General features: G+C 50.4%; 1 protein-coding gene across 1 annotated transcript in view; it reads left to right on the top strand.

Moving 5' to 3' along the window:
- Positions 1-6,704: 6,704 nt before the first annotated feature.
- EXOC6B (exocyst complex component 6B) overlaps positions 6,705-11,338 on the top strand; it is a 325,017-nt gene continuing 320,383 nt past the window's right edge. The window contains 1 exon segment of the mRNA XM_050895357.1: positions 6,705-6,829. Within this exon segment, the coding sequence (XP_050751314.1) occupies positions 6,717-6,829 (113 nt within the window). The 5' untranslated portion in view covers positions 6,705-6,716.

The following is an 11,338-nucleotide window of genomic DNA, read 5'->3' as shown; positions in this document are numbered from 1 at the left end:
GACGTACGTGGAATGGAAATATATCACGCACCGCTCAAGCTTAAGGGTAAATGTGTTTGTCCTTCTGCTTCTAAACAAAGACAGGGAGACCAGCCCTTTCCTTCACTGCGCTGCTCCCTGCCAGCACGGGCTTCCCAGGTTCAGCTAAACAGTCCAGAGCTAAGGAGCAGCTCTGAACCTCAGATGGGGATCCATGTCTTTGGTCTTCAAATCCTGTCTAGATGAAGCTATGCCATGCCATGTGGGTTTTGGCAGGACTTTAGACATCCCAGTACAGCTTGCCAAAAGATCTTCACCCCAGCACTGCCACCAGAGATCCCCGTCTCTGTATTTAATTAAAGCAGAAACTCAGATTTGAAAAATCCTCCACAAAGGTTGAAAGCCAGAACTCCTCGGCTGAAGTTCATCTCGCCACTGTTTCAGTCTGTCCGAGCTATTAATTTCCTGTATTCAGGAAAAAAGGTATAATAAAATGCATGAGAAAACAAGAGTCACGATTAGAAGCATCAAGGTACGTCCCAAGCAGAGATTTGGGGAACAGTGTGATAATACCAGAGAGGCTTAAAAATTTATTTCAGTCCTGAAATGTAAAGCAGAACAAGATTTTAAGCACAGAGCATAGTGGCTGGAAAATGGGGATTTATCCTCCATAAATATGTTGTGGAAGACTGGATTATTTTGCGGTTACCAATACGTGCAGCTGAATGCACCCGGGGGCAATAAACCACGCAGAGCCAGGTCTAAGCGAGGGCACCTGCCCGAGAGCAGCACATCCACGGTGGAATCACCGTGCCGAGTCTCTGGCAAGCCAGGCTGGCTGCTGCTGCTGCTGTGGGTGGCATCAAAGTGTGTGGGATGGTGGCAATCAGTGCAGAGGGAGCTGTGGCCCTTCTCAGAAGCGGCAGCTGCTGACAGCGCTTCTCCCACCCTCCATACAACCAGGAGCAGCCAGCCCGGCTCCCCGTGGCTCCTTGCTTCCTCTGCCTCTCCATCCCAGCTGCAGCCCTTTCCCCTTCTCCCCACGAAAGGGCAGCCAAGCCCCGAGCTCTCCCCGCTGGAAAGGGCAAGATTGCATTTCATGGGCGCACTGGGCGGGGGGGTCCTTTCAGTTGGCACCGCGTGGCAAAAATGCGGAAGGCGGCTGAGGGAGGGGGCATAAATGAAATGCAGGCACCTCTCCGGGCAGCAGAGATTTATTTATTCCCTTGGGGTTGAAGCGGAGGGTGCTAAAGGTCAGCCTTTAAGAAGGAAACGGGGCCGCTGCACACCCAGAGCAAACAGGACCGGCTGACTTGTGTGCTTAGTCAGCACCCGCGGCGTTCTTGTTGCTTTAGAAATACCGTGCGCCTTTCCTTGTCCAGCTTCAAGCGATTGGGTAGGAGAAAGCAAACACCAAGGACGCCCAGCCCGGCTGAGAGCGGGGTTATGGCCAAAGGGGTTTGGTGAAGGCAGAAGGGCGAGGTGGGGAGCAGGCGGAGGCTGGGGATGCCAGAGGAGAGTGTGGAAGCAACTACAGAAGCTCTAGGACTCCAGTCCACAGCCCAGAAGAAGGGGCCTGCCCAGAGAGGTTGCTTGAGATTATTTGAGTGTCTAACAACGTGGGGGACAAGTCCCCCAGGTCCCTGCAGGAGGCTGGTCTTCCAGGTCAACAGCATCTGGCCTTGTTTGTTCCTTTCTTTCTACTTTTAATTCCTGGATCTGTTTGCTAGCCCCCTCATTTCGCTGTGAAATGTTTTCCTGAATGACACCGGTGAGCCCAAATATAAGAGCAGCTTGGCAATCGTGCCCGCCTGTTGTTATTTGAATATAGGTGCGGTCAGAAGAGCATGGAGGCAACTGGAAGGGAAGAAGCCAGCAGCAAGAGGCGGGAGCGGGTGAGGAAGGAGAGAAGCCAGGAGATGTTGAAAACAGTTCAGCGAAGTAACAGCACAAAATGTAAAACCAAAATAAGCACAATAAGAAAGAGATTGTTAAGGTTAAAAAAGAAAAGAAAGAAATTCTGATGGTGGTATCGCTCTAGTGAAACGGCAGAATTACAAGTGGTCCTGGATTTGGGAAGATCCCGGGTGCCACGGTAGTTTATAGACAGTGATGATGGCTTTTCATTTCAGCAGTGACGGAGCGACCAAGCAGTTGCAGACAGAGGCAGACTGTTGAACCAGCAGCCCCAGGTAACCTGCACGCGAGGCTATGTAAAGGCTGCTCAAGGTTTCTGACCTGTTACATTGATTTGTTAGGAAATTCTGGAACACTAGGGAAGTTCTGGAGGACTGGAAAATGAGACTAATGAGAGGCCAGTAATTAAAAGGGAGAGTTTTTAAAGCTGCATCAGGCTGTTGTCAGTCCCCTAAAAACCAATTATATGGAACTTCATTAGTAGGAAATTAAGGGAACATAAAAGAGTTAACGTCAGCCAGCATGGTTTTAAGGGAAATAGAATCTGTCAGGCAAACTCGCTATCATTTTTCAATGAGATTATGAGCTGGTAACAGCCATCTTTGATGCATTTGTGTTGGTACTGCATGATGATTTGATTAATAAATTAGAACAATACAAATTCAGCATGCTTATGTCAGTGACTGGTAAGAATAAATAAACTTCGTGTGGACAGGCTTTCAAATGGTACAAAGTTTGTGTGGCAGCAAATAAGAAGGGCAACTCCCAGACTGCTCGGTAAGCCAGACGCAAGAAATGAATATTCATGTGAAGGTGACCAAATGCCATGTGTCCAGGGACAAAGGATGTAGCTTTTCTTACAGAATGGAAAATTTTATCGCAGGCAGCAGTGACCTGAAAAGAATTGAAGGTGACGGCGAGTAATCGGCTGGGCATCAGCCTCGGTGTGACCCTGTGGCCAACGGGTCTGGCTAATGGTACCCACGATGGTACCAATACAACGTTGAGGAGGAGCAGGGGGATTATATTCTCTTTGTGCTTGTTACTATGAGCCACTGCTCTGTCCGCTTCCGGCACCCACACCCTAAGGAAAATCTTCAAATATGGTGATGTTTGCAAAAAATGCATAAATGAGTAAATTACTGGAAAATGTGCCTTAGAGTGAAAGGCTCCAAGAACTCAATCTGTTCAGCTGATCGAAGAAGAGGTTGGTTGATCCCAGACCTCAGGACCATACGTGAACACCAAAGACTTGATAACAGCAGACTTTCCACTCTACCAGGCAAGGGTAAAAAAGAGATCTACAGTTGAATTTTGAAGTCGGAGGCCGGGTGGGATTTTCTATGGCATCAAAAACAGCACTAAGTTTTCCTCTTAAAAATATGCTCAGATTTCACCGTAGCTTTAGAAGCCAATTGACGCATGGAAAATCTATCATTGGTGCTCCTTAGAAGGTCCTCCCGCGAGGTAACAATATCCCTGTCCCTCCCCATTTGATGTGAATATTTATGAATCTATGGAAATGTTTTTGGTGCTTTTCTCCCCATGAGAAAAATGTGATGTTTTGGTGGACATTTTTAAAAAAAAAAAACTTATTTTTATTCCATTCAAACCCAAACATTTCTTTTTAGACAGACTGTTACAGTGCCTCATAGCATCTTCCCACATTGCTCTGGGGAGGTTAACGCTCTGCTTTTCTCAGGACGTGGTCTTGCTGGCTGAGTCACACCACGCTCCAGGCACTGGGCTCCTCTTCTTGCTGAAGCACTACATTGCGGCGTTGAAAACGGCGGTCCTCATTCTTTCTGCTGGTGCAGGAGAGTGAGACTAAACGAAGACTAACGTCAACACCAGAATTTGATGACTACTTGATTTCTCAGTTCCCATCTCCGTGCTCAACCCCCTTGTACTGTAATCTAGTGGATCAAGCAGTGTCCTCATACCAGAGAAAACTAGACCCTGTTTCTGAGATCCTTATTTGTGGTGACACCATTGCCTAACTGAGCATTCAGGATTGAGCCTGGCATTGGTGTCCTTCGTAGCAGTTCTCATCCTGTAACTAAAACCACTAAGGATTGTTGCCAGCCACTCACTCTTCGACTGCTGGTGTTTAATCCTGTTTCTAAAGCTCAGTGAAGACAATGCAATAGTTACCACTGACTTCAGGAATATTGGCTCAGTCCCCAACAGCACAAGCCCCTACTAATTTGAACGAAAACAGTAATCTTCTTAGCTGCTAGCAGTGGTAGACGGTGGTATCTACAGATTTTACACCAGAGCTGGGTACGTATCGCACACTGAGCAGCACATTATATATTTCCCGTAGCCACAGCTAGCTCATCTCAACAGTCTGAAGTCCAAAGCAGTTTAAATCACAACTGATCTGCTCCTTGCAGCAGCCGTCACGGTGTTTTGCCACGGGGGATTGCCCCTGTAAGCTGCGGTGCTGGAAGCACCAGCCTTCTGCCACGGATGTCCCGGCTCGCCTGCAGCGCCGGCCGAGGCAGAGCAGCTGGCGGAGGCAGGCACAAAATGCACGGCGCTTCCCCCCGATACAGCTCCCGACCCAGCCCCGAGGGAAGGCAGCGCTGGGCTCAGAAATTGCCCTGCTATTTTTATCTGCTTTCCTTCCACCGCTGATGTGTCTCTTTGCTTCTTGGTCCTCGGAAAGCTTCTACCAGATCTCCATGGTGACTGCCATCGGAGGACAGATTTCCTCGCTGGTGTTAACACATCCAAAGCGACATCCATCTGGTCTTGCACAACACCGTGTTTGGCAACCATAGGCACGATGTGCAAGAGCTGGTGGACTTCACGTGAACTAATGAAGTTTTCACCAGGCTCTCCTTATCCCTCCCGTGTTGTTCCAGTCATGGTGAATCATGTTTAGGGAAGGTATTTATCCCCTTCTCATTTAATTAAGTGATGATACAGGGATATTCAGACCAGCAGCGTTCAACTTTAGCAAGCAGCGGTGAGGGAAGCCAGAGGCGTGCTCACACAATTAATGTAGTTTATTTATATTTCAGAAGATGAAACGACCAAAGCGAATGCAGAAAGCCGGTGGTATGCATAGCCTGGTCTCGGTCCTGCTCTTCATCCCCACCGTGCCTCTGGCAGAGCGTACGATCTCCATGCAAGGATGGCTCCACTGCACCCGATAACGCGTGGCTGGGAACAGGACCCTTCCAGCGTCGTTTTCACAACACAAAATAATAACAATAATAATCAGCTGCTTCCAAAGGAGGGAGCCGCACTGGGAGCTGCAGCGTTAAACCTCCAGGAGACCTTGACATTCGAGGATGTTTCTGGGGGCTGGTGGTGTTTTTCGGAGGAAGCTCTGCCGTGTCCTTGGGCGAAGACGTCTCTTGGGTTGCGCAGCTTGGCGGGGGACGCGCTGCAGCTCAGCCGCTGGTGGGACATTTTAGGATCAAGCTGAAAGGCGGTTTGGTGTCAGCGGGGAGCTTTCTTTGGGACCACAGTCAATGGCACCTTTTCAGGGTGGGGGTGACATTGTTTATGGGGCTGAGGGACAGGATGGGGCAGGAGGAGCGGAGATTCATCCCTCATGGGGCAGGGGGATGCCTCTGCTCAGGGCAGTGACACAGGTTCATTCCTGCTGGGACCTCCCCTCATGGCAGGTGACAACAGCGTCACTGCCATGGGGCTGTGTCCCCTCACAGGGGATGTCACTGCCATGGGGCAGTGTCCCATCATGGTGGATGTCACTGCCATGGGGCAGTGTCCCCTCACAGGGGATATCACTGCCATGGGGCTGTGTCACCTCAGGGGGAGGACACGGGGTCCCTGCCATGGGGCTGTGTCCCCTCATGGTAGGTGTCATGGCCATGGGGCTGTGTCCCCTTGGGAGGACACGGGGTCCCTACCATGGGGCTGTGTCCCCTCATGGTGGGTGTCATGGCCATGGGGCTGTCTCCCCTCACGGGGGAGGACACCGGGTCCCTGCCATGGGGCTGTGTCCCCTCATGGTAGGTGTCATGTCCATGGGGCTGTGTCCCCTCATGGGGGAGAACACGGGGTCCCTGCCATGGGGCTGTGTCCCCTCATGGTGGGTGTCATGTCCATGGGGCTGTGTCCCCTCACGGGGGAGGACACGGGGTCCCTGCCATGGGGCTGTGTCCCCTCATGGTCGGTGTCATGGCCATGGGGCTGTGTCCCCTCATGGGGGAGGACACCGGGTCCCTGCCATGGGGCTGTGTCCCCTCATGGTGGGTGTCATGGCCATGGGGCTGTGTCCCCTCACGGGGGAGGACACGGGGTCCCTGCTATGGGGCTGTGTCCCCCCATGGTGGGTGTCATGGCCATGGGGCTGTGTCCCCTCACGGGGGAGGACACGGGGTCCCTGCTATGGGGCTGTGTCCCCTCATGGTCGGTGTCATGGCCATGGGGCTGTGTCCCCTCATGGGGGAGGACACCGGGTCCCTGCCATGGGGCTGTGTCCCCTCATGGTGGGTGTCATGGCCATAGGGCTTGTGTCCCCTCACGGGGAGGTTGCCAGCCGGTGCCATGGCGGACACCTCCCCTCCGGGCAGCGGGGCCGATGACAGGGTCCCCGGGGGTGGCCGCTCCCCGCCGCCGGGCCCTCCCCGCCCCTCGGCTGCCAGGCGTGTCGCAGCGCCGGCGCAGGCCGCGGCGGCGCCCCCCGCCCACCCGCACTACATTTCCCGGCGTGCCGGGCGCGGTGGGGCCGGGCCGGGCCGGGCCGCGCGGAGCGGAGGGGAGCGGAGCGGGCGGCCCCGGTGCTGCCGCTGCCCCGGGCGGGGAGGGCCGGGACGGGCAGGTGGGTCGGCGCTAGCCCCATGGAGCGGGGGAAGATGGCGGAGCTGGAGAGCTTGGAGACGGCGGCGGAGCACGAGCGGATCCTGCGGGAGATCGAGAGCACCGACACGGCCTGCATCGGCCCCACGCTCAGGTGCGGCCGGGGCGGGGCGGCGGGACCCGGGGGCGACCAGCCTGGGCGGGGGGAGGCTGGGGCAGGCTTCGCCTTGCCACCCCTTTCCCCGGAAACTTTGAAGAAATGAGGAGATTTTAATGATTATTATTATTTTAATAGGCGCCTCTGAGAAGTGCCCGCAGCCCCCTCGCTTCCCCCTGCCTGGCTCCCCGTCCCCGGCAGGGCTGCGAGCTCCCCGCAGGGCCGGGCTGCCCGGGAGGTAGAAGCGTCGTGAGGGGCGAGCCTCGGCCTGTGCCCGGCCTCCGGCTCCGCGCCCTTGGCCTGGGCCGGGGTCGTGGGGTGGCTTCTGCTGCCTGGCTGTGGTGTCAGCTCCTGTGGCGGGCTCTGCCCCTCCGCCTTAAACCCCTGCTCGGGGCCTGCACCCCAACAGCCCCTCCGGGAGCTTCTCGGGGTGCCCGCAGCCCGCTGCCGCCTTCCCCGACGGGGTGCTGGTGAAGAGGGGAAAGGAGAGCATTTTCCTGCCCTTTGCCCGGAATCTGTCAAAGTTATTCTTGTAAACCGTCGCCTGCCCTTTTGGTTGATTTGTGTCCATTTCGCAAAAAAATCATGGCTAATTGTGAAGCCGTGGGTATGGGTACAATTACCATCCTGACGATGATATGAGTTAATGCCTCTGTTTGCTTAATGGATCCTTTGTTCTCCTATTAAGCATCTTTTCCCAGTGGTTCTTGCAGTATCCTTCAGCTGGGAGAACCCGTTGCTTCATCTGCGTTAACTGCCGAGCTCTCCTCCTGCCCGAGGAGCGCAGATGGATATAGCTGCGTGCCCAGGAGCGCTGCCCGTTCGCTTTTCCTTTTCCTTCTGCTCCCTTCTGCGAGTCTGGGTCTGGCGTTTCAGCTCTTTAGGTATTTCTTTGTGATGCTGGTTAGGATTTTGCAGAAGTGGCTTCTGCTGTGTTGTTAATCTGAAAGATGTGGTAGCTGGCTGTTTAACCAAAGCCTGTGTCTCATGAGAAATCACCTGATTTTTTTAAAAAATATGATATTTGAGGTAAATTATGCACATTGAAGACCTGTTCTTGCTAGCCAGACCACGTACTGTTAGCATCGCTGTCCTGGTAGAAGCCACGTAATGGATTTGGCAAACTGAGACACCTCATCCCTCCTTCCCCCTCTTTAAAGTAAAACAGAAGTTCTCCAAAGAACTTCTTATCAAATCCAAAATGCATTACTCGCAGTGCTGAGCGCAAGTGTGCGTGTTATCCTCTGGAAGGTTGATGGTACAAACGGGTGGAGGATATTTATAGCTCATTGTAAGCAAATTGATCAGGCTGAGAGGTGGGGAAAGGTAGAGGTGTGTTATCAGAAATACTCAGCTTCAAAATCTAAACAGTTGCATTATGGCTAACTTAAATTCAGCGCTCAGCTTTGTTGCTTTTTGTGGTGAGGGGAACACGGTGCCCTTTCACAGGGCAGCGCCGTCGGTTTCACCGTCCTCTTTCAGCTGCTCTGCATCAGCCCAGGAGCTGCTGAACTGGAAATTGCAGTGCCAGGTGGGAGTTCTTGGGTATAAACAGGAGTGGAGCCTCCCGTCCCGCCCCCGCCACAATAGCCCTTCATTTCTTTTCAATATTTAAGTTTTACAAAGTCATGTTTTTAAATGACTCACGTGGCTGTCTTTAAAAATAAATGGGTTTAAGCTGTTTGACTTGCAGTGATAACTGCAGCGCAGGCACAAAATTAAAATGGGAAAGCTTTTCATTTATGGAGCAATAGGACACTGAATTTATCTTGCTCTGGGTTGCCCGTTTGTTTATTTTCTTTTAGTTTTTGCAGTTTTCTTTCTGAAGTTCTCCTGTGAAACCTTTAAAGGTAAACTGAATGGTAGGAGATGCTGGGAGTTAGATTTATTAACAAAACTGAAAAAACTGGTTTGAATGTCTGGGAACTGCCAGAATGAAGAGTGTGGGTGGTTTTCTTCCATTTCATAGAACTAAGTGCAGTTGATCTTGTTTCTTAATGTTAAGGTTAGGTGAAGAGTTGGGCTTAATGAAAACTAGACCAGCTCAGGGTAAACATGATGTGCTGCAGAGTCTGGAGAAGAGGATGATGGAAACTTTAAAAAAAAAAAAAAAGGTGACTCACTTCTTGTAGGCATCATGGAAGAAATGTATCTTCAGGAGCTAGGCTGGCTTCCCTTCTAGGAACAGCAGTCCCAAAGCGCAGTTCAGAAATAGGCTGGACTGCCGGGCTCCTGCTGCCAGCGGGGGCTTGTTTGCAGAATTGCGCTTCTATCAGTTTCTGCCTTCTGTTGTCAAGGCTGAATCGCTATTATCAGAGGGTGACGGAGGGGTTAAGATGTTAAATTTAAAGTCCAACTAATTCATCTGTCTGGGTGGGTTTGTGTCCCACCCATCAGGGAGAGCGTTTTCTGTTAGAAAAATAGCAAGTGTAGTAATTCTTGCCTTGGGGCAGGGGAAGGACGAGATGCCTTCTTGAAGTCCCTTCCAGCCCTATTTTTCTGCTCTGTTCTCACTGTGATTCTGGGAGTCAGCGGCATGGGCCGGGACTCCATTGTGCCGGGCGCTGTGCAGATGTGGGACGAAGCCTGCCCCTCCTCAAGGAGAGGAATTTCATTCTAAATATAAAATGGGAGACGAGGGCGTGCGAGGAAGCGTTGCAAAAGCCTTGGTCTGTGTGATGAGCTGTGCTCCTCTCATGTCTTGCTACGCCGGGGGCTCCGATGCCATCTAGGTCTCTCCTCTTTTTTTTTTTTTTTTTTTTTTAAAATACCTGACAGTGAATGTCATTGTATTTGAAGGAGGACACCGAGCGAGTTCAGTGAGTCTTTGTGGGGATCCCCTCGAGTCTGCGATGCTCCTGGAATCAAAATAATCCACTTCAGGATGTCTTTCCTGCTATTCAACCTCTACTAATTATATCCATTGCTCCTAATTCCACTTCCTTCTGCTGTTCTAATTCCTCTTTTTTTCTCGTGTTACGCTGCTTGATTTTTGCAGAGTATTTTTGGATCCCGTCTCTGTATCTAGGCTTCTAAGAATCACTTAATTCTGCAGGATCAGATAACCTTCTAGGGGAAAATAAACTCCTTTTTGCTTAAAACTACCTCTTGACTAAGCTGTGACACCCGAGTGCTCTAATCTTTATTACACTCAATTGACCGATGAAGTTTGTTGCTCTTTGGTGAGCTTTCTGTCCACTTCAGCTTTTTTTTTTTTTTAAGTGATGGGAAGCTAGCGATGTACAGTAATATTCTGGCTGCAGTCACTGTAAGTGAGGGTGCTTGCCTCTCTGCTGGAATGCCTCTGTGGCTTCTAATCAAACTTGCTCTTTGAGAAAAGGGTAGTCCCTCACTCTGCAAGCTCATACAGCGTTTGCGGAGTGCTTGTCCTGAAATATCTCACTGTTACTTTTGATACGTAGAGATTACTTTATTGCACAGCTGATGCTGTCTTGCTTTCTTCTGTGATTCTCTTATTGTCTCCCTTTATTTTAACTTATCCCTGGCCCTGTGTTTTGTGCTGTACTCCTAAGTGATTGACTCAAACTGGTACAGAATAAAGGCAGGAGAAACAGTGAGATTATCTTGTATGACACCCCATAAATGTGGGCTATATAACTTCACCCACTTTCCCAGTGCTCAGCCTGTCATCTAAAGATGAGCCTGTGTGATTATCTGAATTGCTGATCATTTTAAAAAGTTCTTGGTTTCAGCCTGTGGATGTTTTGCTGTCCTTTCCCGTGCTGCTTTGCAGTGTTCTTTAACACCTAGTGTCTTCTCATGGTTAAAACACAGGCTTGTATCTTCAAGTCACCACTTCTTTTCGGTTATACAGCTTGAGCTCTGCAAGTCTGTCAGTCTCAAAACCCCTTTTCCTGCTCTCAAGCTGCATTTGCACCTTTTTGAAACAGGTGAAGGATTTTTAAACAGCATTTGATAAATTAAAAAAGCCTCGTCTGGCCACATAGATGTAGTTACAGTGTTGCTGCTGTCTCCTCACCACTTTAGATGCAGATAAAATTACATTGATACTGTAGTAGTCTCCTGCTTGTATACTGAGAGATTGGAGCAGCTCTCTTTTCCCCGGTGTTATAACAGGAATTGTTACTTAATGCAGAGTTACTTATTGGCAGCACAGTTGTTCGTAGCTATGGATCATGCTCCTCATTGCTACATCTGTACCTTCGTGCTTGGTTCTCCTGCAGCGCGAGTTGCTGGGAAGGATCGAGATTACCAAGCGAGTGTTCTCTACGGCTGCCTGATTTCATGGTTTGTTATTCTGCCAGCTTTTGTGTCATCTGCAAATTGTATCATCAGTCTTTTTTTTTTTTTTTTTTCTTTTTAGGTATATATTTGCTTTCTAGATTGTTCCTTAGTGGTTGAGATTTTATCAGTTATGTTGGGACTAGTACTTACCTGTGTCCCTTTAGAAAACAGAAATGTTGTATCTCAGACAGCAATTAATCATCCAGTCTGTGCTTTTATATAGAACTATATTTTTAGTAG

Source organism: Gymnogyps californianus, chromosome 4 (assembly GCF_018139145.2).
Source record: "Gymnogyps californianus isolate 813 chromosome 4, ASM1813914v2, whole genome shotgun sequence".
Lineage (NCBI taxonomy): Eukaryota > Metazoa > Chordata > Aves > Accipitriformes > Cathartidae > Gymnogyps > Gymnogyps californianus.
This window is presented reverse-complemented; position numbering and strand designations above follow the sequence as displayed.